The 27,746-nt window shown below is 43.3% G+C and overlaps 1 protein-coding gene across 3 annotated transcripts in view; it reads left to right on the forward strand.

Moving 5' to 3' along the window:
• pde4d (phosphodiesterase 4D, cAMP-specific) overlaps positions 1–27,746 on the forward strand; it is a 166,324-nt gene that overhangs the window by 59,556 nt on the left and 79,022 nt on the right. The window contains exon 1 of one of the 3 annotated variants that reach the window (XM_068703328.1): positions 16,012–17,047. The exons of the other annotated variants lie outside the window; for them this stretch is intronic. Within the exon in view, the coding sequence (XP_068559429.1) occupies positions 16,785–17,047 (263 nt within the window). The 5' untranslated portion in view covers positions 16,012–16,784. Of the gene's footprint in view, positions 1–16,011; positions 17,048–27,746 lie in introns of those variants that run through there. 3 annotated transcript variants of the gene reach the window in all.

Consider the following 27,746-nt stretch of genomic DNA (forward strand, 5'->3'; position numbering starts at 1 on the left):
ACAACACGGATCAATTGTGGCTAGTGATCGTGTTAGGGCTGCTTGAGCACATAGACATATGAATGGATTCTAGCTAAAGGGATAGCTTGTGTGCTACGGAGAGCGAATGTGTCTCTCAAGGGTGCAACCCTCTGGGGAGCTGATGTAAACACACAGAGCGTAGTAAAGGAGACAGAAGGTTAAATGTGCATGTGACTGTGTCTATGTGTGTGTGTGTGTTATGTGTTGTTCTGTCATCTTGGAAACAGAAGGTGGGCTAGCCAGCGAACCAGCCACGAAGCCAATTCCCCAGCCGAGAACAGAGCGACAACAACAGCCAGCCACCCAACCAAACATGCATTCAGAAAGCAAGCTGCCAGGCAGGTGATTCACCATCTGTCAAGCACCTTCAGTCAGCCAGTCAGCCAAGTGGTGTTCTTCCTCTTTCCGTCAGTGGATAATGAAATACACATTGCTCTCTGTCCGTCTTGGGCTGGATACATTAAACATCTCACACGAGGAGCCAGTGTTGCGCTCGGCTCCTCGGCTCCTCAGCTCAGCAGCCCTGTCCATGACCACGCATGCTAAAACCCTCTTTCCTATTCTCCCACTGCCACACTTACTGTAAAGGTGCTGCAGCTTATGACGCTTCTGTTCTTGTTTTCGATGTGCGAGCATGACCGGGGCCACGGCCCGGTATCCAGCCAGGAGACTGATCAAATACGTTTGTGACCGAATCTTGAGACACAATCCGATTTAAACAATGATCGGCGAACGCCTCGTGTCTTCTCGCCGGAATGATTTTGAGCAACAATAACAGCCAGATGGACCCAGGAAAGATGCTCAGTAGCCAAAAGTAGAAAGCTCAGGCTATTCAGCGCAAAGCAAATAAGACCGATAATTATTGCAGATGCACTTGTTGAAATATAGAAATCGCCAGGCTGAGGCTTATCTGTGATCTGAGACTCAAGCAGCATGCATTTGTGCTTTCACTTGATCCATGTAAATTTGATTTGCCGTGTTTAATATAATCACCCGAGGCTAAAAGCAATGAAATTATGAAAGAATCAGTCAGAAACAACATTAGTGTACGTGTGGGAGATGTCCGCTGGCACCGAATATTCACAAAAGGGCCCAAGAGCAAGTGATATCAATAAGTTATGACCCTGCCAAAACTTGTGTACTGTACATGGATGTGCTAATGGGCTATACGTCAGAGAGGCCCACTGAGAGATGCGGTTGTTATTTGAAGTGGTGAGAGACGGCTAAATGCCTGATAGCTTTACACCAGAAGAGATGAAAGTGGAGCAGAGTGCATAGTGTCTGTTCAGTAACAAGCAGAGGAAAAGAGAGCGGGGTGAATGCGAGCCGGCAGAAGGGAGCTGTAGTGTTTCCCTACGCAACACGAGTGTGAGCACTCAACTTCTCCTGCCTGTGAAGTTACAGTCTGACTTGCTTCCTCGCTCTTTCGTATTTTACATCATCTTTTCTTACCCGTATCTCACTCCTCACTACTTTAGCTGTCATTTTTTTTTCTTGGTAACTTTTAAAAGAGTCAGTGAAGTACTTTCTGTTTAGTGTGGCAGCGTTAGCTCCCATCATTTCCAAACAAAGATGTATATCTCCAATACAGAAAGGACGGGAGACATTTGTGGACTGTCACCATCACAAATACAAGATTCAATCCGAGAGTATGAATCCAAAATGCAGAAAAGAGAGAAGCGATATCTCAATTGAACCTCTATGATACTACCGGTAATATTGGCGCGTATATATATATATATATATATATATATATATATATATATATATATATATATATATATATATATATATATATTGTCTCCGGCAGTAGAAGCCACACTGTCAACATTTCTTGCGACATTTTCGAGTTAATTCTGTCGTTTAGAGCATAGCTCTTAACTTTTTTTCTTTGAAGTTTTTCCATCTCTGGGTGACCACTCAAAACTACTCTAGAGGAGGAATAAAGAGCTTTTCATACTAAGTAGTAGAATATGGCCACTCAGAGGGCGAGCAAGACTTATTCACTCTCTGGTGTGTCTGTGAGAAGACCTTAAGAGGGTCCTTGAGAGCGTCCTTGAGAGGGTCCTTGAGAGGGTCCTTGGCTTGTCATGGGAACCTCAGAGCAACAGGAGGCGTGAATGCTGAAGACCCCCACCTGCTCCAGCTTGTGCCTTTGCAATAAGATGGTTGTGCCGTGTGTGCCGGTATCGGATAACCTAATATCAATATTTGAAACCTTAAAGGAGTAGTTTCATATTTTGTCAGTTAAGATAAGAAGTTACAGTTAGCCAATTTAGCTTAGCATAAAGACAGGACAACGTCTAACTGTCGAAATGCTTTTTTACACATTCCAGCGTTGAATTTGTGGCTCCAGTGATTGTTGTAACTCCTTTTGTTAATATTTTTGATATACTTTTAACATTTATCTGTTGGGTATGTATGCGGAATATTTTCGGTATTCTGTATCCTTGAGGGCACACATTCAGAAGTAGAAATGCACCAGTTGTGATTTGTTTACGTATTCCAACTTTTTGTCAGAAACGAAGAAATCATAATTATAAAAAGAAGAAATCTTCCTTATAAAACCCCCCAAACTGTCATTGAGCTTTTCATTACACTGTTTTTGAATGAGCACAAATTCAATCATGCAAATTTATGAAACCGGTTTTTATAATCTTCTAATTCTTCTAATTTCAATTTTCTTTTGGAAAAATAACTGCTTCAAAATCCTTTTCTGCTGCTGCACAACTGCCTAATCAATGAGAAGACTTCTTTCAGTACAGTACTAGAGTAACACTCTTCTCGTCCAACATAAAATAAATGCAAGTGTAAAAGCGATTTCAAACATTAACAGGGCAATCTTTCATCTCTAATGTCTTTCATACAGCTGATCTTTCTACGAGGCAGTGTAATCCTCCCACTATCACATTATTTTTCACTTGTATCCGTTACCAAACCGCTCGTTCGCACAGCACCTGTTGCCCTGTTGAGTCATATCCAGCCAGTGGCTTTTTCTCCGTACACTCAGGCACAGTAGTAGCATACGGCTAATGTTGTTTGAGTCCGACTGTAAACGACCAACACAACATTTAGCACAAAATGGATGCGACGCAACAGATGAACATCGCCCACTGCCATCGGCGAATGCAATCTCGTTTGCCGATAGTCAACAAGGCGAATATTCGGTTGATGAATCGCTGCATCTCTATTCAGAAGACAACTCGTTTGTCTTCTGCGAGTCGCTTTTCCAACTCCAAACAGTAGCTCTGCAAACACTAGTCCAGCTCAAAAAGCAGAAGGACAAGAACACAGCAGGTACATACAGCATTTAGAGGAGAAACAAAGAGCCCCACCTCCCCCATTCCACCTCCACCACCACCACCACCACCACCATCGAGCTGAGACAGGGTCGCGGCAACCACGTCCACTGGGGCCACTGGAACGACAGAGTGCATGTTGGGAGGGAAACGAGGATGCAGCAAAGGTTGGAGGAACGGTGGGAGGCAGAGTGGATGATGCTGTACTCTGAGGCTCCGAGGAATCGGAGCAGATGTCGTAATGCTTTGTGGAAAGGCAAAGGGCAGGAGCACTGATACAGAGCTATCACCGCAATGAGCGCGTGTGGTTAGAATTAGATTAAACCCGCCGACTCCAAGATGTTATCACACATGGAATCTAGTATAGAGTATCCTCGAAGAGTGGATGATGCTCAGTCTGGCAGAAGATAAACGTTACATGTTTTCCCACCTTTCCACCTCAGGAGAAAAATATATGATCTGAAGTGAGTGGAAGAAAACCTGTTGACTTCTATCCAACCGATGGATTATCTGTTCATGGCAGCAGGCATGACGCATGCTACCAAACTATTGTGTGACTTTGTGGTGTGGTCTTATTCATGTTGTTCACATGCCCAAAAAAAACAAAACCAAAGCACTTTCCCACCAGAGCATGTCGGTGAGTGAAGCTGACAAGAATTACAGGTAATCTTTGTTTATTCGCAGGTTCTGAAGAGGAGCATATTTTTTTTTATTGGAGTACGGCATTTAATAAAAGAGGTGTAATGGGGAATAAATTGGAGCTGTGATGATAGCCGTGAACTTTCAAACACAGCACACATTGCTCTCTATTCTATTACATCTTGGTCACACCCAAGCACATTTTTAAACGGCAATTTATTTATTTTTTTCACACAATAATAATGACTCATAATTGAAACACAGAGCTGAAAACACCTTCATTTGCCTCGTGTATCACCACATTTCACCTGCATTGGCTGTTAATAGAACATAAACATGCATCTGCACAAGACAACGTATAACATATATAACTGATACATTGGGAACACTGAAAATAATTATTATGTAAATTGCAAAAAAAAAGATCTTGCACAGTTATTTCAAAACCTGGTTTTGTTACTTTAACTATCATTTTTCAAAGTGTTGTTGTCTCTGTAGAAACATCTTGCATAACAAGCAAAAAGCATTTATATTTATTCATCTTTATTTATTTTATTGGGCAGTTTCATATGTTGTCCCTCGGGTTTAATGGATTGGTAAATTCTGAAATGTGCATGCTTTTAAGAGTTGCCAGAGTGCCACATTAATCATGAGGGAAACCTAACTTCAGAATGTCTTTTCACAGCACAGAGACGTCTCTCCTCCGGGGGATTAATTATTCGCTGAGATGTAAGACAATCCCACGGGACGCTTCTTGATCGCAGTGCTGTTTTTCTGAAAATTAGTAATCAGCATGCTCTTATTTCAAAGATGAAACACACTAAAACAAGTAGGTATATGTTGCAGGGCAACTCTGCAAAAGTGTGTTTATTTTTATTTGCCCACTAAAGGTCTTTTATGGACCATTAATCTCTGTCATCTGTACACATTGTGTGCTATTTTTTAGCCTTACAATTTACAAATAGAGTCACAACTGTACACCAATTCTAATCCGCAGCATGTTATCTTTACCTTCCAAAGGTCAGACTGGGATCATAACGTCTCCCCCCTTAACTAATCTAAGGATTAGAGTTGGTGCGCAGGTATCTCGGCAAATGAAATGAAAGTCAGTCTAATAGAGCTATAACCACAGTGTTCATTGTTATGCTGATGCAGAATGGATAAACTGAACTTCAAAATTTAAGCAATAAAGTCGTGATGGGAGCAACATGTAATTGGTAATGGGCTCTTTTGACTGCCTTCATTTTCTCCGCTGTGAGATCAGCAGAAACAAAATATCGTTGAACTTTAATTTTCCCGTTTGACTCACTTTTGTTCCCATCACTTAGCGGTCCCTGCGGTCTTCCACTGTGCTCTTTGTTATGCCAGTGTGGCTTGGAAACTGTCGATGGAAGTGCTTTGCTTTGGCTGGCGTCACAACGTGTGCTACGCCAGCGCGTGGGCGTGTGAAAGATTAATATGTTTGCTCGAGAATAGAGGATGTCTCTCTGTCGGTGTACTTGAGACACGAAGAAGCTGGTGGCTGAACTGGGCAGTGAAACAGTGTGAGGTTTGACTCCGTACCAAACCTGAACAGATGTATCATCAGTTAAGAGCAGAGCGCTAACACGAGTAATATGAAAGTAATAGTCTACAGTTTCAGTTTACTTCATTCCCAGAACCCTGGTCCATGGAAGAAAAAGATCAGATACAATTGTCTGTAGAGGATTAGGATTGAAGTTGTAATACTCTCACACTGTTCTTCATATTGCATGTAGCCTTGTTGCTTCTTATCATACTGTTCCTGCGCCTCTGGGAAATGTCAGCCGAGTTTCAGTGCTGTTCTCTCATAGTTCACTGCACCAGCTCGGTTGTTTGGAAATTCTCATTTTAATTCATCGGCTGATGAGACCAAAGTCAACACTGACACTGATTGGCTCTTAATTTGGGAACCGTTTTATTTTTTTCCTGCCCGGTTGAACACGTTTTCATCGTTAGCTTTGATGGAAAACTTTTTATTTTGCAATGCAACTTTTATTACCAATTAAACACTCATTCTACTACCTACCACCACGCCGAATCTTTAAAGTTTCTTTAAGGATTTATCAGTTACTTTTTGAACTCTACAGAAACAACTCTTCACATCCGCTTTTATTCGATCCACTGCACAACATTTATAAAAATTAAGAACACCAGGAGCCAAAACCAGGAGTTAAGTTTCTATTCAAACTAAAACATGACTGATGTGTTAACGTCCTGCCAAATGAATCAGAGCACACAAGGCGAAATTGTCTAAGTTATAAACATTTGGATGCTGACAAGGAATGTCACGCGAAATGGGTGGATTACTCATTTAAAGTCTGCGTTTGACCGCCTGTGCTTCACAGCCTTCGACACGTTGAGAAGCAATCCGAATGCTCCCAATCTCACATCTTGCACCTTTAATGAGTTCCGCTTCTGAAGACTCGTGAATATTCTCCGACAACTCCTGAGATTCACCAAGGCGGAGATGAGCATTCTATTTTTTCTCATTAATTATTCAGTGTCAATTTTGAGGAGTAATTCCCCTCTCGTCACGCATCAGTGGCCAATCCACACCCCATGTCTGAAAACCCCCCCCAACAGCGGGCCCGTATTATTCCCTTCTTAAATGAGCCATTTTTTATAATACACTCTTATCTCATTCAGCAGATCATTTTGTAATGAGCCTAATCATTTCTTTGTTTGTGTTTACTTGAAGTGCTTTCTCTTGTGTGTGTGGATTGGATGTGTGCAGTGTAGCCTGAGAAGTACTTACTTCTATTATGGAGTAATGAGGTGCAAAACTTGCCATCCCTTATTGAATTCCCTTGAAAGAGATACGAGATCCAGAGAAGGAGCAAAAGAGGTCACTAGCTTTATTACTTTATTCCTAGTAGGGCTGAAGGGTATGTGTGGAGAAAAACAATCTCATTGTGATTTTATTGTATTTTTTTTTACCAATATTGCGATTGTTATTCTGAATTATTCACGAGCAGTAAATCCACCTGTAGTACAACACTATATACACTGTTCTTTCATGTAGGTAATGACATAGTAATGAGATGATCTGAATTAAAAAAAAAAAGTATTCAAAAAAAACTTCAATCACAGTAGAATATTGATAACCTCAAGCCTGGTAAACATGTACATGTTTTTACACGACATGTCATTCACCCATTCACAGCCATTAATACACTGATGGGGTTAAGTGACTTTTCTTATTGAAGGACGACCCGCTGAGCCACAGTCGCCCCCTATATAATCAATAATGACGTCACTTTATCATATACATGAATCGTACTGATCTCCAGTCAGTTACAGGAACAGATCAAACCAACTCATGTGCAGACATTCATGAAAGAACAGATCTCATCACCCGACTATGGCTCTGCCTCTCAAAAACATCTCATCCCGTGATCGGCGATCCCTGCCGGCTGTGATGCTTTTTTAAACAGACTTTTAGTATTGCCTCCAGGTCGCAGCTCGGACAGCGAGGCACGTTCTGCACAGTCCCTGACCCCGTCGAGCATCTTCATGTCCAAACACTAAACGGATCCAGACAGCTGACGTCCCGTTCCTCTTTTGACACTAAAGTCACCTCTTGCTCTTCGAGCTGAGGTTATTGTCACAAAGTGGCTAACATCAAAGCATCAAAGCATCAAAACGTGGCGTTTTACAAGATTACGAGTAGAAGTCTTTATCTACTGTCGCTCTAGTCACATGGAGCGCGGGGCTGTGTGTGTGTGTGTGTGTGTGTGTGTGTGTGCACGTTGGGTCCACAGGGCCAGGTGTTTGCAACTGTCGCTTTTTTTGCGATTTCAAAAATACCATTTATTACATCGGGATGTCTGCTTGAATCTGCTTAATTCATAATTCATAATACGTGATCTTAACCTCTGTGGTACCTTCACCTCCCTTTTCATCGTTCGTTCTCGTCCATCCCACACATACAAATATACACACAAATGCACAAACAGCCTCTGCTGTGGTGTATATTTTCTGTGAATACAAAGGAGCAAATGGACACACGAGCTGACAAACTGCACAGTTAGATACGCAGTGTATATTTGTACGTATGTTTATATATATATATATATATATATATATATATATATTGTATATGTCCACAGACATACACACACACAGGATGAGGTTCAGCCTTCCCAGGACCACCATGTTTACAACCACAGGCTATTTCCCTCGCTCCCCATGTCCCCTCTCAACCTCTCTTCCTTGTCCCGTGGTCATTTGTATTCATCCACCTCCATTTACTGTCACCCTGCGTCAGTTACAGCCTGCTCTGAGCTCCTCTCTCTCTCTCTCTCTCTCTCTCTCTCTCTCTCTCTCTCGCTTGGCAAGCAGCTCCTGCTCGTCTTCCTCCCTCCCTCTCCTCCGTCCCTCTGTTCTGTATCTCTCCGACCCATTTCCTCTCATCATGGCTGGTTATGAGCGTGCCAGAGAGCAGCTCAATCATTAACAGCCACTGCCACGCTCCAAAATATATGCAGCCGAACATAAGACAAACGCACAAAAGGCTGCCATTCGACAGCATGCACGCTCCCATGCACACATGTAATGAAACGCTCCTGCAGAGTATTGTAATGGGTGCTGGCCTATATTACTTCTTTCCTTGGCAGTGAACCCAGTAATAACCGAAGACTCCCTGAAGTTTTAGCTCACTGGGTCATTACTCAGTCTTGACGCACGTTGGCTACGACTCACACTGCTCTGAGAATTGCAGCGCTGATCAGGACAGTGTCAAATTAACTGAATATATATATGTATAGATATGTGTATGTGTGTGTATATATGTGTATATATATATGTATGTATGTATGTGTATATATATAGATATATATCTATATATATATATATATATACACACACACACAGTATATACATTACTATCCCTTTCCTCCTGATTCTATTTACCCTCCTGATACATTGTTTTTGAAGTACTTTGAGCCTCTGGGGCTAGTGATATCAGATATTTACAATGCTGTTGAGGCATCAGCACACTTGACTTTATAGTGATAAATGTGAAAACACGACGCAGCTTATTTAGTGCCCAAGGGCAGGAGGAATCTAATTACCGATTTAATTTTTAGGTCCACACATCTAAGACTGTAACATTGGCTGCCTGTTATTTACAGAATAACCTAGCTCTGCCACAGCCACACTGTCAGTTGTAATTCCTCTTTTTTTTTTTTTTTTTTTTTTTTTTTAATATGTGCCAGAATGTGTGTGTGTGTGTGTGCGTGTGTGTGTTTGCTTTTAGGCCAGGAAGGGGACAGGATGCCACCTTTGGTCGGTCATCAGTGGGAGGGAGGGAATTATACCGCAATCCCTGTCAGGGTCACCATAACAGCTGTGCTAGCTCACCAACTGTCCGTGAGATAACCTCATAGAGGCTGTGCAGGTCTGCTTGGATAATAAAAGAGGAGGCAAAGCAGGTAGAAATATGAGGATCGGAAGAAACAGGAAAAGCAGGTTAAGTTTCAAGATTCAATAATTTATTGCCGTATCAACAGCAGTTAATTAGTAAATTGATTCGGTGCTCCAAAAGATGTAATCACAGCACTCACACACAACAGAATGTGTTTTACTCCGGTGGAAGGAGAATCCAAAAAGGACGTGAGGATAGAAAACGTACTTGCGGTTCAGAGTTTCAGACCCGATCCCTCAAGTTTATGAATAATAATAAGAATAAGAATAGAACAGGCTTACTGTATCGCCAAAGGCAGTACTGTTCAGGTGTGTTTCAAAGGGTTTTATTTTGATGATATGCTCACATGCAGGTTTTATTAGGCTCCCCTGAGGTTTCAGCTCTCTTTCCTGAGCCAGCGCTGGGTTGTGTGTGTGATGTCGAGCAGTGATGCAGTACCATGGTTTACTTAAGGACTGCTGTAACATCTTATGTCATTTTTAAGAATCTGTGAGAGGCGCTGATAACTCACACTCTATCTACAGTTGTTGTTGTTTTTTTTCCCTCCATTTTGCATTCACAAGGCCGGCCGATCTCTCCGCAGGCAGCGAGTCATCCGAAGCGAGAGCTCCTTAAACGTTAAACCATAAAGAAAAATGTCACCGCTTCTTAACAGCGCTGCACGGTCGGGTTAAAAAAGACCGAACTGATACAACTGAGATTCTAAGGACAATGTAGCTGTAGTGACCTCACATGGCCTAAGGTGGGGACGAGCTCTGAATTAAGTGGATATTATATCAAAAACTGCCAGAGGTGCCACTGCATCAAGAGTCACACCGCTGCTGATGACACACCGACGTGGCTCTGCATGGTTCATATCAACACGTAGTCGTGGTCCGCCTCTTTCTGATAACTCTGTTTACTGGAAAACATTTCTACTCAAATGCTGCCATCTATTGGTCAAACACATCAAATGAACTCCGTGCCTGATTTTGAATTCTCCGCCAGAACCTGCTTCATGAAGTTGACGTTACGGTAAAGTTTGAGCACATGAATGAGCATTTTGAGCTAGAATGCCGGTACGTACTACTATCAGTTTAGACCTGAATGCAACATCATGTTTCCATAGTAGTGCAAAGAGTAAAATCAGCTGCAAACCTGAGTATGTTTCATAGTGGACTTTAGTATCTGTCCCAAATATCTGGGGATGCCTACAAATGTTTTTGTCGTAATTATTCTCACACAGAGCGAGGGAGCAGCTGTGGAACCAGGTTGGCCCTGGTGGAGGTACCTGTGACTTCTCAGATGTGTGTGAATATGGGTTTTGCTCCATATTCTTTGCATAAACTGTAGCACATTTTTTTTGTATTATTCTATAATGGTATTGCCTCTTTTCTGTCCGTGTATCTCTCTGTTTGTTGTTTTGTTTTTCCTCTTTGCTTTTGTAATTGACCGGGTGTAAATGAGGGTCGCCCCTCACTGAGGTTTTTGGTAGAATGAATATGTACGAACGCTGTAATCAAGGATTTGAGAAGGTGATTGCTGATTTCAGATTTACTCATACATATGCATGAACACTCTCTACCAATTTATTTGGAGGAGGCAGAGAGGTTTTGCTAAAAAAATAAAATAAAAAAAATACACAATCCATTTTATAAGTGCACAGGGATTTTGCAATAAAAATACCTCCACAGAAAGCATGGTTGGCACGTGAACCTTTTGTTAAGTGTCGATCTGTGCACCAGTGAGTGAGCTGAAGCATGCTAATGCGCAATTCTTTTTGTTTTCATCTCTGCAGTCCCTTTTATTAACATTGATGGTCCGCTCTGGGGCAACTTGATCACGTCCACATGTTCATGTTCGTTTGATCCGTTGATGGCAACTTAATCATGACTACAGGGGAGCAGCGTTTTACGAACTCTGGGTGAAAGCATGTGCTAAATATCAATGTCCAAAATCCCAACACAAGAGAAAAAGGAAAAAAAAGAAACCACACCATTCTCACCACTTTGCCCGTTTCCTTGATCACAGTCACTGAAGTGGTATAAGATGTCCACTTGAGGGAGGCAGAGCTGCATTCAGGTTCTGGATGCATCGTGTCTCTTAGTAATATTATGGCGTTTAAACACTGCGGCCTACAGTGTAGTGTAGAGGAACCGTTGTTTGAGTTTTCTTGTTACCCCTCCTCGTCACACTAAATACTATTTCAGCTCTGTCCCCTCATCCTTCATGTGTCTGCTGGGGTAACTATAGCAACAGGTCCACGTTCTACATCCTAGTCATTGTAGACGTCTGTAGACATTATATGAAATGTGTGTAGGATCTAGTGGCATCTAGTGGAGGGGTCGCAGATTGCATCCAACTGAATGCTTGCCCCTCCCTTTCCAAGTCGGAGAAACATACTTCTGAATATTACATTGCATCTCTGCTAATGGATCCCCTTAAATCCGACACACTGGACCTGCCGTGAGTAGATAGTCAAGGGTCACGCAGAGAGCCCTTTGCCAAAAACAACCCAGACTCCAGACTGTGACGGCATGCTGTGTACGGCCAGAAGAAAGGCATCCGATCGGTCAAGATAAAGACTGTGGTCAATACACTCAGATTTACTCCCAGATGTTATGGATGATTTGAGCAGACGGTGTGCTTCTACCAATTTTTCACACCGAGGTTTTTGTTTTACGTAGAAGATAAATGGGAAATGTTTCGCCAAAACATTTGTCGAGACGGAATCACAGCTGAATTATGTATGAATGTGAACACAAACCAAACTAAATACCGATGCAGTGTCTGCGCTATTATCTCACAGTCTGCCGATCAGCGATGAATCATCTGTTGCTGCTTTATCCTGTAGGCTAGTATGTAATGTACAAGGCTTGAGACTTCATCATAATGCTACATTTCTGAATTTGTTAGTCTCTGGGTTGGACTCTCTATTCATTTGACAGGCCTCTGGGTTTTTAGAGAACTATTGGACACTTCACTGACTGGTGTCCATGCTTTTGTGTCCACTCCCTGTGTATGACAGAAAGTCACTGTCAGTGTCTTCATCACTGTTTTTGATTTCACTGATAAAGTATCCGATTTTTTTTTTTTTTGCTGAAGACTACAAGGACTGTATACGTTCTGTTTAGCAAATCGTAATGCAGTATTTTCTTCTGCTAGGTACAGTATGTTCGAGTGTGTGTGCATATACTGCGGTGTTGTCCTGCAGATTGGCTTCCCTTTTCTTGCTTTTGTTCCTCCAGCCTTTCGCTCTTGACAAATCCACTTGTCCCTCTCCATCCATGTTGCCCCTGGTAACCAGGGGGAAATGCACATAAATGTCATGCGCAGCAGCGGGGAGGGGTTGGAGAAAAGATGCTTTACATAGGAAAGGAGAAAAAGAGATAAGATAGGTAGCAGGAACGAGGAAAGGGAAGAAATAAGTTAAAGAGAGGAGAAGCAGTGGAACAGAACGATGCGTGTTCATCGTGTGAGAGAAAAACAAAACATTTGTTCGGAGAGTGGCCGTCATCTCTTTGACTACGGTGAGGTGATGATAAATTGCAAGCTGTCAAATGAAGCCCAACAGCTCTCCACTGCTGTCATGTGTCTGACTGACTGCCACAGCTTGCCTTTGACTGACTGTTGCGTTTTGAAGGCAAGAACCATTAACACTTCAAAAGTGTCACATTTTTTAGCAACTAAGAGGTTTTTTTTTTTTCTTATTAATTCAATGAGGTTTTATGAATCCTAGTTTAAAGCACCAAGAAAATAGCAAGACTGGAGAGCGATCAGCAGTTCCAACTAGTAGGATTTGCTTGTGAGGCGACCCGAGGACACAAACCTAACCGACCGTGTCCATCTGAATGCACGTCCAGGCCGGATGTACTCTTTACTGCGGACAAAGACTTTATGTCAGCAATGTTTAGGGGCGCTCGTCTGTTTATTGAACATGTTTTTTTTTCCCCCGCTATGTTTTCAAGTCAAGTGTAGTACGTGACTGATCCTACAAGGCATTGTACATGAGGCCAAAGGGTTCATGTGCCAATCAATTGTCCAACAAATTCCAACAGTAATCTATTAAGCCATGGTTATGAAGGAGTCTTTATGAATGTTTATTAAGAAAACCACCTCGACACTGTATGTTCCCTGTTGTCAAACTGACCTCCTACAGTCAAGGAGGCTTTGTTCGGTCCCGGTCTGGCAGCGTTCACATTTAGCTGTTTTTAAATGATCTTTTCGTTCCGTTTAAAGCCGGTATTTCTGTCACAATTGCAGATAAAGATTAGGCTACACTACTGTTGTTAGTGTTCTACAATTTGTAGAGTTAGATTCCAGTAGCTGTGTAGTAGTGATGGGTCGGGTGGGTTTGAGTAAGCTGAGGCTACTACTAGAAAACATCCTGGATTCAGTCAGGTGGGTAAAAAAGTGATAAAGCAGCGTTCCCAGCAAGTTATTGATAATTTACTGAAATATTGTGTGCAATAGTGCAGCTTCTTCCCCTCTCTGTCGCTCTCAAACACATGCATGTTTTTGGGGTTGGGCGGTACGGATTGGTTCTCGTATCGGGTCGGGTGAGTTCTGCTTTTAAAAAACCCTGACCCGCGTATCACTACTGCGTAGGATTGTTTCAGAGTCGTGCGAGTCAAACATTTCCAATGAGTCAGGAGCGTTGTGAAACAAAAAATGTAATCATTTACAAATTAAAAAATGTTAAATTATGCTATTATGTCAAACCTCTTGAAGACATTTTTACTCCGGTTTGCTCCCCCACTTGCCGCACACAAAGGGAGGCACACGCCTGTATTAATGGGGCGTTCCAGCAGCAATCTCACAGCACCATAAACTACATTTTAATAACCACAATAACAAAAAAAATGTCCCCCATTTTTTAGGGTGCTGATCTAAAAAAAAAATATGAGGATTATGCGAAAACTTCAACAGAAGCTGTGAATATATAAACATGACATTCAGTACAGTTTGCACTGGATTATGGCTAAGAAGTATTGCATTACTTACTTAAGTATTACGTGAAAGTAACTTGATGATTGCAGGACAATTTATATTCCAAAAGGAGTTGCCAAAACATTGTGTAAATACCGATGTGTGTCTGTTGGTCAATCCACCACTTGGCTTTGGATGACTTGCCATGACATTTTTTTTACAGACAAAGAAAGAACCCGAATGACTTTGGCGATAGTTTTTCATGTAGCGCCATCAGCAGGTCAAACTTCTGAATTCCCTCGTGGAATCTCTTCAAATCTTTTTGTAAATATGGCACAATGTATTCTGATTACTGACTTTCTATTTAGTGCAACCAACAGGTTGACCTTTTTGGTTGGAAGTGAAAAGTCTCGTGCAAAACGGTCTACCTGCAAAACTGATGACATTCCCACCAGCCCCAGCAGAACTTTATGTTTAGCATGAACGACAGTTCTAGCATGCTAAGCTAAAATGGTGACCATAAGCATGCGACCTACAGAACAGCATCATGTCCTTGTGAGCATGTTGCAGAGCTGACAGCATTTAGGTCACAACAGAACAGTTAGCGTGTCTCTTAGTCTTGTTTCCTTTACTCTCAGGAATGTGAAGCGTAGACAGGGAGAGATCCCCGATAAGGTCGTCGTTAATTCAAAACTGGAATGCATTGATGGGGAGCAGCTTTCTCTATGTTAAGCCTGATAAGTGCATCATACTAGTTTGAGTATATGCTTTACAACAGCCGAAGATAAACTTATAGTTAATTTAATTGTATGCATTCGTTTTGGCGTGGTTAGACAATTTAATAAACTTGATAAGAAATGCTTTAAATATGACCCTTCAGGGTTGCTGCTCGGCCAGGTTAAAGATACTCCTGCTGCAGAGTAAGATGATGTGTGTGTGCTGCGTGGAACTTGTAGAAGTTGGATATACATACGAATAGTACAGTCAAATTGTTGACAGCTAGAGGTACGCTTTTAAGGGTCTCTAACGCAGAAAGTAGAACGACTAAGAAGCTGGTTAGAGTCTGGTCCGCTTTGTATTCCAGACAAGCTGCTGGTCGCTAGGCGGAGGAGGGAAAATGCTGGGGGGGGGGTTAGCATGTCTACCTTCATTTGAAAAAATGAAAACGGTGAAAGGGAGTGGCAGAAGCTAGGGGCAAGATAACGCCGGTTGCATGAAACTCTCCTAGTTTTTCTTGCATTTGTGGAAATATTAGCAAACTGCTAATTCGTGCACATGCACACATACAAGTACGCACATGACATCGTTTGCTGTTCCTAGGGATGTCCTCTCAAGCCGAGTGTGGACAGAGGGTTACTCAATAACTAATGGGTGCTTTTAGCGCGGTCTGCTGCATCGACAAATGCACCCTCACAGATGCATGTGCCTCGGCTCTGAAGCGCATGCATGCGTGCATACGACATTTTTGCACAGTGTTACTCAAGCTTGCCATATCTCCCCTCATACCTCCCTGTTTTTTTCCTCTCTATTGTGCACACGCACACACACACACACACACACACACACACACACACACACACACACACACATGCGCGCGCGCTCGCTCTGCTCAGCTCCAAAGGATCTGTAGCTTATAAACTGGCTGCAGTCAGCAGTCAGTATCTCTGTGTAGGGAGAGGAAGGGAGGACATATTGCTTCGACTGGATGGAACAGAACTCCACCAAGCCTCACTGAGTTGAGTCATACTGGGCTGGGGCTTGTTTTTTGGGTGAACCAACGCAGGTTCCCTGTTGGCTTTTACCAGACAGAGCTGGGCTGTTCTGGGCTGGAATGGACTGAATTAGTTCAGCTAAAGTCTTGCTGGGCTCGATTTCACAGGACTGTGTTGAGTTTGCCTGCAGGCCTCGGGGAGACGGGGCTGGAATAGACGGAATTCCCTTTTTTTTTTTTTTCTTCTTCTTTTTTTTTTTTTCTTCAGCATCCCGCCCTCCCTCTCTCCGTCTTCCATCCTCCCCTCATCTTCTCTCTTGCACTTTCACAGCAGACATCCAGTGTTGCAGAGCAGACGAAGGCTGCAGCCCTCAGTGCTTCTGTTCATCTGCTGGCTCCTTGAAAGACGGAAAGGAGGGAAAGAGAACAGGGATTCTTCGTCTCTTTTGTATCCCCTGCTTTTGTACAAAGAGAGCTGCTGGTGTGAGGATTTACCAGCAGAGCTTTTCAATTCATCATCCAACGGGTTTTTGGATGTGCGTCTTTTTTTTTTTTTTTCTTCTTCTTTTTACAGATTCTTAAATTTTGAGGAAATTTGCTGGACTCTTGACAGAGGAGAAGCACATATTTGCATGCGTATTGCTTCATCTCTGATATATCTTGGCTGCCTTTTCTCCTCATTCATTTGGCCGTTGCTGCTGCTGCTGGTGCTGGTGCTGGTGGTGCTGGTGCTGGTGGTGGTGGTGAAGCCGGGGCAGGAATGGCCCAGCAGGCAGGCATGGGGGCGACCCACCAAGACACCCTGGCAGTGCCCCCCATGCCCAAACACTCCGGCCTGAATGAAGACCTGGTGAAGATCCTGCGGGAGAACCTGCTGCAGCCGGAGAGGCCAAGAGGACACCGGCGGTCGCCCTCCTCCATCTCCCCCCGCCTCTCTCCCCGCAACTCCCCGCGACTGCTTCGCCGCATGCTGCTCAACAACAACACGCACAAACAGAGGCGCTTCACCGTCGCACACACATGGTGAGACTTGAGATCGGACAGATATGTGGCAGGACCATCGCTAGCTGTTGTCATTGTTGTGCGTTTGCAGACGGGGGAGCTGCACGGGCTTATGAGGCGCTCGTGTGTGTTTGCCTTTGTCAGACATGTGGTCTAAACCGCACACTGGCAAACTTTCAAGGCTGTGTTTGTTGAACGCCGTGTGCGAGGGCGGTAGCTGTGTGCTGAGCCATTTGAGTAATTAAACTTTGTTTGCGGTTTAACTTGATTGCGTTCCCCTCACAGAGAAACGGCAGCGGTGTGCACGAGCAAATCTCTCCCGTGGGTTATTCATGTCAAATCTCCTAGGAGACCCTCCCCTCACCTTAGATAATGAGTTTCTCCACCGCTCTTCCTCTCTGTCCAGCCTAATCTCCATTTCTATCTCTCCCCCCCCCCCCCCGTCTTCCCCTGCTCTCCCCCTCCCCGTGCTGTCTCTCTTTATACCTCTGTATGATATACAACGGTGCAGAATGTGAGGAGATATACCCCAAAGCTGCCCGTCTTGTTAGGTAGGTAGAGTAGGAAGCCGTCCATCACTACGTTTCTTCCCTCCCACTGTGTTTTTTTTTCCTCTCTCTCCACACCGGCCTGCAGTTTCTGACTATTAATTAGTCTTCTATTCCTGGCTGTCTATCAGCCACTGTTGCCCACGCCTCATCTCCTCCTTTCCTCTCATTCACCCCCCCCCCCCCCCCCCCCCCCCCACCCCCCCCCTCTACCTCTCTACCTCTTGCCTCCTCCCCACTCTCATTTTTTTTCTCGCCTTTAACTAATTCCGATTTTTTTTTTCCTCCGCCACCACCGCCCACCCTCATCATCGCATTCTTCATTTTTTACGACTCCCATCTCCTTTTTTTTTCCCTCTCCATATTCCCCCCCGCCCCCCTTTCTCTTCCTCTCTGTGTCTTGTGTCCCACTTTCTTTACTCCCAATCCCTCCCATTAGACACGTCCCTTCTGGCATCTGGATCATGATGTAATTCAAAAAAATTCACATATTCTCACACCTAAATTCACACATCAGAAATACTTTGCTTGTATCCCCCTCCCCTGCTTCTACCTCAAGGTGTGTTACATCAGAATTTTTGATCACAGACGGTTGGTCCCAGTTTCCTCTTATATTAATCACTTTTTTCTCACTAACCCATTTTGAATCCCCCCCCATTTTTCTTTTTTCTTTCATCCGCCTTTCTTCCACCTCTTTGCTTATAAATACATACATATTTCATTGTCTCTCCTCCCTGCTTTCTTTGCCTTTGCTTCTCATAAGTGATGATGCTAATAGCTCTGGGAGACATACAGGATCTCATGGCTCCTATAGCTTTCTGCCATTTTAGAGGCTCACTGCTTCCTGTGCATCTGCATAATTCAAATTTTATGAATTCATTATTTGTGTGCTAAATTATTCCGCGAGTGAGTGCGTGCAAATGTGATGGTTTGTACGTGGTTGTTTATTCAGTTTATGTAATCTCACACACCACCGTCCATAGTTCTCCCCCGTGACGTTTTAAGCAGAACGCTATCTGTCACGGTTCCATATTTAGATGCCCAAACACTTTGTTTCTTGGAGTGGATTTTCCCTGTTCTGTTGTGATGCTCAGCCTCGTCATAAGCGTGACAGTGGGGCAAGTGAGCCTGGTTACATATCTGCAACCGATGAAAACGGCAGGGGTGAAAAGAGCAAGTGGCACTGGTGGCATGACGGTGCATTCATTATAGAAAAGAAAAAATGTTGGCCTACATATTGGGATGAATTGCTGCTCAGCGTATTGTGTCACGATGACACTCAGTATGAACATGGAAGGAACCTTCTGGTCATTCTTTTAAAGGGGGGGGAATCCATTTTGAATGTGTCTCCAACTACTGATTAAGTGTCAACGACTCACACCTGCCCCCTTTTATATATATATATAATATATTCAGTTGTCTCAAAAATGGAAGATACATCAGGAAGAGCGACTGAGGAGGGATTCCTCTCCCTGGACGGACAGACATGCAATGGATGGCGTGTGTGTACAAAATAACCAACATAATAAAATTACAGTTTCAGACAGTAATGAAATAATACATAGAATGTAAACATATAAGAAGAATATAGATCCAGGAGGATGTCCAACAGCCTCCAGCTTAAATGTTTTTTCTGGGATTTCTTGATACAAATCTTAAGATAAAATAATGCCAGCATTAGTCTCTAAATGTCTATTTGAAATGTCAGTCTTTCTTTCTTTTCTTCTTCAAATCTCTGTTTATCCTTGTCTAACACCTTCCGCTCACACACTCATCAGTCGGTGTTTGATGCTGTTTGGCCTTCACCTGAGAAGACATCGCTGCACACGAAACACAAAGAAGGAATGCGTTTTGCTTCCACCGGTCTACGCGGATCCGGATGTGGAAGGTGTATTCAGTCAGACACTGGTCTTTGCATCATGACTGTTGTGGGTGACGGGGGGGAGCAGGAGAAGGGAAAAGGCAGTGACGATAAAGAACAATGAGCACTTAATCACTGTGTAACCAGACGGTCATGTACCTGTGTTTTGTCTTTGACATTTGATAAAAAAAAACCTCAAAACAAGTGTCAGACAGCATATCAGACAGAGATAAAGAGAGTGTGGGAGGTTAGGAGAAAAAAAATTGCTGTGTTTTTCCGTGTGCGCGTGTGTGAGCGAGGGCTCTGTCGAGAGACAATTTGTTCGCAAGAGAGAGAGAGACACCATCAAATGGCTGTAAGCAGGAGGGAGGTTGACAACTGCAGTGCAATTTAGTCCAATCACCTCCTCATTGTTTTACAGCTGCAGGGAATCACAGGGCCACTGTGCTGTAAATCTGGTGACATACACAGCCCTCAGTGGCTCCACTCCACACTTCATTAACAAGACAATCCCTCTCCACGGACAGATCGGCCCGATGCACCGCTCCGCTGTCCTTATCGGCACGGCGACGGCGAAAAAAAACAAACACGCAAATTGTTTTACAATCACTTCATCCCAAATGCTGATTGGCTTCTCTACGCTGAATGAACTTGATTGGCTGTAATTATTTATAAAGACATAAAGAAGGTAATTTTTGGGGGATTTAATGGAATGTGATTATTTTGCTGAGTTGAGTGCAAAAAAGGGGGGTTTTGGTTCTAATTTCTCTGCTAAATTTGAACTCCAAGACAGTCCCAGTTGTTGTCAAAATGTGATGAGGGTAGAGTGGAATTTTGAAAAGCTGCAAATATTTGAGCGGGGCATAATTTGGCTGAGCGGATTTTAAGTAGAGTGTGGTAGTTTTGGTTCAATTATTGCCGGTATTATTAAAACCTAAGCAGCAGCATCAGCGTGGCTTTCTGTGTGGAGTCAAAGGTTGTGTGTGTGTGTGTGTGTGTTTGACAACAGACTTAATTAATGCTCAGTATTACATTGTGCTTTGCTGTCTAGGGACATGTCTGGGATATGAGTTATTATTAGCTAAAGGTTATCAGCCAGAGACCGCATGTGACTATTTATTCTCGTGTTCAGTATGAGCAACCGTCTTTCACGTATTCATCACCAGCCTTCTCTAACTCGGTTACAATGTTTTGGTCTTGTGATACAGACGGTTGATCTCTGTCAAGAGTCATGTCGGCTACATAATGACTTTAAGAGAGCCGAACGAATGCATGCGCACACGTGAGAAGACACGAATGAGAAACGTTCTCCCACAATGGCGCAGCGCTTACAAAGCATGGCTTGAATGGTGCGCTCTCACCTTTGAGTGAAGGACGGGCCGACACTCACGATTCAGATTATTATTTTTTTTTTTGTTGCATTCTCTCCACCAGAATAACTCTGTTGATATCCTGCTTTCAACTTTCCTCCTCACTGACACTGGGGTATTTTTAATGCCGTTGCACAACAGCGTCTGATGCTGCATTGCAACATCGGAAGTGTGTCTCTTTATGTAACAGCACAGGGGCATTTCAGCAAAAGGGAGAACAGGTGACTGGCGGTGCTGATGCCGGGGCTTCTTCTCTGGCCGAGAGGGTCCGACTGCTGAGTTTTGGGTGGGGACGGCTGGAGGGTTGCGGACCTGATGGTCTGATGGATAGCCGGGTGAATGACTGCGGGATGGAGGGAAGGAGGCAGGGCAGAAGAAAGAGAGAGAGAGGGGGGGGGGGGGGGGGGGGGGGGGGGGTAGTGTGTGGGAGTGGAGGACCTCAAGCAAAACACAGTGGTGCTAATCTAGGCAGAGCATGACTCTCTGCTTCTCACTGGGTTATATAATCTCTCTCTCTCTCTCTCTCTCTCTCTCTGTCTCTCTCTCTCTCTCTTTGCCATTTCTTACTTTGAGAAATCTGATGGATTACAGCAGTTGTTAGTCAAGGTCTCGCAATTGTTTGCCAGTGCGTATCTGCACAGACTAGTCACAGGACTCATAGTTGGACATGGTTGGAATCTGACAAAACATTCTTTTTTTTTTTTTGGGAAAGATTTAGTTTGACAGTGAGTAGAGGAGTTCACTGCTCCGCTGCACATACGATGTGGTGTCTACTGATCTAAATCTAAAGTTGTGAATATATGTCCAAGGCTTTATTATTTTGTTAGGTGTACTTCATCATCAATATTTTAGCTGACATTATTTGTTGATAAATCAATTTTTTCAAATTTGATAAATTATTGATCCTATTGTCATATTTCAAGAAAAAAACATGCTAAATATTCTCTGTTTTTGCTGCTTTTCTTTGTCGTTCATCATAGTAACTTCAATTAATCAAACATAATCTGCATCGATGGATAATAAACCATCATCAATAGGATATTTTAGTGTGAAGGAAAATAAAGCTGATTCTCCTCTCATTGCTCGAACAGTATTTAGCTTGCAGGAGCAGTGCGAATGTGTTCAGTGTAAATTAATAAGTAACACAGTTCCATAACAAAATGCCCTTCAGCAAAGCCCTGAAATCCCGACTGCCCCAGTGGCCCGAATACAAGATGTGCTCGTCTGTCAACCTTCCTGGTTAATCCAAATGAAACATGAGACGGTTCAGACGGCTGGAATCAGCACTGACCTCAGTTCAGTACCTTGATGTGGACGGTGATTTGTCCATCGATGTCTTCACCTGCAGCTGGACGATCAGCTTTTGACCAAATGCCTCGATATCCATATTGAGACGATATTGTACGGTTGATCATCGGTGCTTTTACAAAAATTTTGATCAGTGGGTAAAGGCGAGTGATAGAACAGCTAGAACAGTCTGGTAAATTACATCAGCCTTTTAAAACCAGGAAAAGACTCATGTCATACTATGAAAGCTAAGACAAAATGTAGTCTGATGTTACAATATCGACATGTTGCTCAGCCCTCGCATCTGAAGCCCTCAGCTTTCAGCCGGTGAAAAGTGTGTATTCCAGGTGAGGTAGAACTCCATAGCTACCTCTGTTTGTTGCTTTGGATGACATGTCTATTAATAGCCAGCGCCATTTTGCACTGGTTCCTTTTGTATCCCCAGCCTCCCAGTCCATGGTAAATACCTTCCTAACAGTCTTTGTTTTCAGGGTAAGGCTTCGCGCAAGTAATTACATTTCACTCCTTTGAGGTGGCTTTGGATTGCAGCTGTCATCCTGCTGTGCAGCAAGGAGGATTCTCCAGGTTTTATCAGCCCAAACACTGCTCTCCACCCGGGAGAATAGAGCGCCCGTGATTTGCATGCATATGAGCGTTTGAGCGGCGCCGCTGTGCTAACGGGGCTGGCTGCATGACACGCAGGCACAGTACAGGCAAGGAAAGACGCTGCATATTTGGGGTCAGTGAGAATCACGAGATCACATGCATGTGATTCTGCATACATGCACACAAACTTATACTAATAGGTACACGCATTGTTCCTCTCTCGTACTGCTACAGATTAGAAAGGACCCCGGGTTATGACTCAGCTTTGACTTTGTATTCTGAGCCTAGTGGCCAAGTCGGTTTTGGCTGAGATGAATAAGAAAATTAGGATTATATAACTGTGTGACTGGAGGAGACTGCGAACGAGAGAAGAAGGATGAGTGAGGTAGACGGGGGATAGTGTTTGATGTTTTGATGCTGGAAGTGCAGTTCACATTCCACAGACTGTAATATGTCACTTGCAAAAAATGAACAGGCCCCCTCAAGAACGACTGCTGTAATCCGATCATCTCGTTAAGTGTGGAGTTATAGAACAGAAGTGGATTCATTTGGAAAATGATTAATACATTGGTGCCACACTGTCGCGCTCCTGATGCTCTACTCTGTGTTCTACCTTGTGTGTGAGTGTAGTGACCATTCCACTGACCTCGTAGATTATCAGAGAGAGTTCATAGTTACAGGAAGGCTTCTCCACACAGAACCACTTAGCTCACATTTTACTGCTAAAAAGCTTCCACAAAGGTTCCTCAAAACTCAGCTATATCCAGAACCCTTTATTGTAAAGAACCACATTTGGAAAGCGAGAAACTGGAACTCCCACACGCCGTATTTGCAGTATTTCACGCTGTATTTCTGTAGTTTTATTCCAGCGACGTTACTGTCATAGAACATTAAATAGACAATAATCAAACCAAAATAAAAGCATAACTTTTGGAAGTACATTTCTGTCATTTTCTGCTCCAAGTACCTTGACTTTTCCAGTACTTCTATAATAAAGTAGAAATACCAATGAATGAAGATAAAGTGAGGGGCTACATGTATGCTGGATGGAGTGGGTTACTGGTCGCACATTGCCGAACAACGGTCAAGAATGAGCATTCGCTGACGTAATACTCTCTAAATGACCTGGCTTCCCCACATGTATGGACACAGAATGTATTTACTGTGAAACAGAAGGAGAAATAGTCTCCAGCCGCCCCTCGCACGCTGTGATTTGGAACAGTGTTGTGAGTGGACGTCTCCAAAACGTGTGCGTCGGAGTCTGTCCAAGCTCCTGTGAGTCTCTGCGGCCTTTCAGCTCGGACTCATCATTCTCTTCACATCGTGATCGTCAAGCCCAGTGCAATGCCATTACGCGTCAAATTCTATAACCCCGCTGAAAAAAAACCCGGTCGGGACGCTAATGGTCCTTTCCCTGAAGGGCTGTGATCCATGCGGCATTGGGCTCCGTTCAGTTCGGGTCTTCAGCGAACTAAAATAAAGGGTTATGTGCACATCGATTATCATTTGCATCCAACAGGTCCAGACACATGAAGGTGTGTTGGTGGTTACTGCTCGAGCAGATTTAATTAAATGATAACCATAATGGATCTGGAGTTGAAGAGGCCACAGCTGCAGGGCTTCATCAAAGGCCTTTTGATATGCTGATACGCTTTTGATTCAATAAAATGACATTCTGTCAGTGCTTCCTCCAACATGTCAGCCATTCATGCGTTATGGTTTTCATTTTGTTTGCATGTATATGTAAGAAATAGTATAGTAAATATGTAAACATTATTCCACTAAATACATTCACAGGAAGAATGCCGTGGTGACTTTTATCCTTTCACCGTCTCCAGTACCTTTCATCTGTTTAATATTGATTGAGTAATTCAGTGAAGAAAACAGGAGTTAGATCTCATCAGAAGAAAGTCATTTCACCTCATACCTTACCTGGTTCCAGAGGTCTAGGTTCCTCCTCTGCCTCCTTCACACGCTCCTCATTATCTTCAGCTGTGTTTTTTTTTTTTTTCCCCCTGCTGATTTTCACCTCCAGAACTTTTAATCCATCGCTCTGGGAGAATTCAGTTACTGATTAGGAGGCTGCTCTGATAAACGCAGCTGCACCAGAGCCTCGGCAGAATAGCCCGAGAAGAGGACTGCGGTTGTGAGGGGACGTTTTTTAATAGCTGTGAGTGTCTTTATAATGGACTGCAGATGGCCATGTGTACGCTATGGAGGTTGAGCGGTACGGGCTATATTACTTCCCCTTTCCATTCTCACCACGGTGAAGATTCTCCTAATCACAGAGAGAAGAAAAGAAAAAAGAAATCCACAGCTCAAAATGAGGGTTTGATATGGCCTAAAGCTTCCATTATAATTTTCCCTGCGAGGGCCTTATTAGCCCGAGGTGAGATCCATTAATGGCGCATGGCTGTGGTAAATCCATTGGTTGGTCTTGATGATAGTATGCAGGCTCACTTCATTAAAGAATAATTGAAAGTATAACCCTCTCGAGTCGTGACGATTATTTGTCTGTACTTAGACACCATGTAGTTCAAGGTCTTTTCACACAGACGTTATCGTTTTCTTGTCAACAGAAACATTATTTGGATTTGGGAAGCTGAAACGCTGTGGATGTTCTTTTAATTTCAGTTTCACTGACACACTTTGGTGAATTAATACTTGAGTGTTTTATATGCTAAGAGACACATTAGAATGCTTCGAAATTATAGTCATTGCAATATTTAAAAAAACAGTCGTTTGAGAATTAGATTTTCAGGTTTGATACTGTTTCAAAGATGGCTGCGGAGCCATAGAGAAGACACAGACTGGTGTCTCTCTCTCTTCACAATGCTCTTTCACTCTTTATTCTGCTCTGGCTACTACTCACCCAATACCTATTCTGTCCGCATCCTGTATCAGCTTTTCAAGGCTCTGTCGGATATTAGAGGAGCCGCATACAAGGGCATTGTGCGGCGTATGGCTCCTCCGAGGTCGGGTCATCTTCCATCATCTAACAACATCCCCAGGCCTGTTTCATCCCTTTCAATTCACTTCACTTCCCTTCAGCTCTTACTGGTCTTAAGCCAGATATGCAATGACATGGCAAGCTGCATCTTGTCATCCATGCAGCGATTGCGAAGATGATATAGGACAGGAAGAGGCAGAAGTAGCACAAAGGACATAGACTGCTGGGACTCCTAGCAGTCAGGTGGGGCGGGGAGCACTGTGACCTGCCTCCTGTTTTACTGTCGCAATAAATGTTAGAAGAACGTGTCGGAAAAAAATAGCTGAACTTTTAAACAGCTGCGGCAACGGGAGACTACGGAGTGGTGGGGTCTCCCACTTTTGCGACCCTTTCGTCTTGTTCAATCCACCCTCTCTCTCCTCTTGACTGAACGTGGCACAGACAGACGGTGTCCACCTCTAGCACTTCTAATGAGTTGCATGTCCAATTAAGATGCAGCTGCCTCCTGTGTTGTGAGCCGTCCTGTTATTGATGTCATCCCTTGATCATTTTTCAGAGCTGCTTCTCAATATCCTGTTCTTTATGAGGGTGTGTTTTCATCTTTTAATGCGCTCACATTTGTGTGCGCATGTTTGTGCAAATATAGACTGTGCAAATATAGACGTCTGCACGTTCGTGTGTGCGCTTTTTTTTTAGTGATCTTGTTTGTCTCAGTGCCTATCCTGATTACTATTCTCCTGCTGTCTGTCTGTCCGTCCGTCCGTCTGACCACTGGGGCGGTCTCCTCTGATTGCATCGATTCGGTGCCTCTGCGCGGTATTAAAAGACTAAAAGTGAACAGTGTGCTCTGAGTATGAGGTAATTGGTCTGCACCTAGTTGCTCATGGTTCTCAGGAGGCTGAGGATGAGGAAGATGGAAGGGAAACACTTACATGTGCACGACTCTGTGTGTGTGTGTGTGTGTGTGTGTGCGTGTAGAAGTGCACCTGCAGTACAGCTATAGTCCTGGTTACCATTAAAGGAGGACATCCAGAGGGTGGACTCATACAGATATATACTGTATCTTATACCTCATACATTCATATACTGTACTATATCATACCTTACCATCAGGCGGAAACCTCCAGGTCCAAAGTGCCTTAAACTTGCATTCTCTCTAATGACCAGCAGGGGGCGACTCCTCTGGTTGCAAAAAGAAGTCTGATTGTACTGAAGTCTATGAGAAAATGACCGTAGAGTACTCACTGGATTTATTACCTCAGTAAACATTATGAACAAGAAGTCATGTTTTCAAGTCTTCATCAATATACCATGATGTTCATTTTGTGAGTTATGTTCCCATTTAGAAAAAAATAGACAAATAAAACAGGGTGTGCTTTCTATTTACTATATTAACACAAATAATACTCAGTATAATACTCTGTCTCATCAGATGTTACTAGGTATTGTGAGGTAATCGCAGTTCATTCTGGTGTACACTGTTTACATATATTGTAGACTTGCTATCAGTCTCACCGTGTCCCTTCAACTAATTCAGTTTTCCTATAATTGCTCTTGTTCAACCTTGAATATAGTCTACTGTCAGACTTGTTGTCGCGTATTCCTCTTTATGTGTTATTAATTTTAGTTCACTATTCAGTTGTACTTCTGTTTTGGGCTGCTGCAACATCTGAACTCCCCCTCTGTGGATCTATAGAGATCCACTCATCGTCTTATCTTATATGTTCAGATTATGTTACAGTAAGAACCAGAAATCCAAAAAGAAGTCACACTCTGTAGCAAACAGAATGACAAACAGAACACTTGCATTGGAACTGCATTTGCATATATTGTAGTTGTGATTGAATCGAAACCATTCACAACCCTTTTGGGTAAATTGTTAGTGTAACGTGGTGTAGTGTGACTTCCTGAATCAGTTCATCACAACGTACTTACTATAAAGAGCCACGTTGCTGTTTAGGCCAGATGCTTGATTGGCGGTTTCGTCCGTGAGTGAGCAGATGGTTCGGAGGAATGACCGTAAAATCTACAGGTGTCACAGAGGAGGAGGAAAAGTAGAGTGCTTAAGGAGAGCTGGCGGTGGATTGGTGTAATTTTC

This window comes from Cebidichthys violaceus, unplaced genomic scaffold (genome assembly GCF_023349555.1).
Source record: "Cebidichthys violaceus isolate CVI_PGR_0920_01 unplaced genomic scaffold, fCebVio1.0.p SCAF_9, whole genome shotgun sequence".
NCBI lineage: Eukaryota > Metazoa > Chordata > Actinopteri > Perciformes > Stichaeidae > Cebidichthys > Cebidichthys violaceus.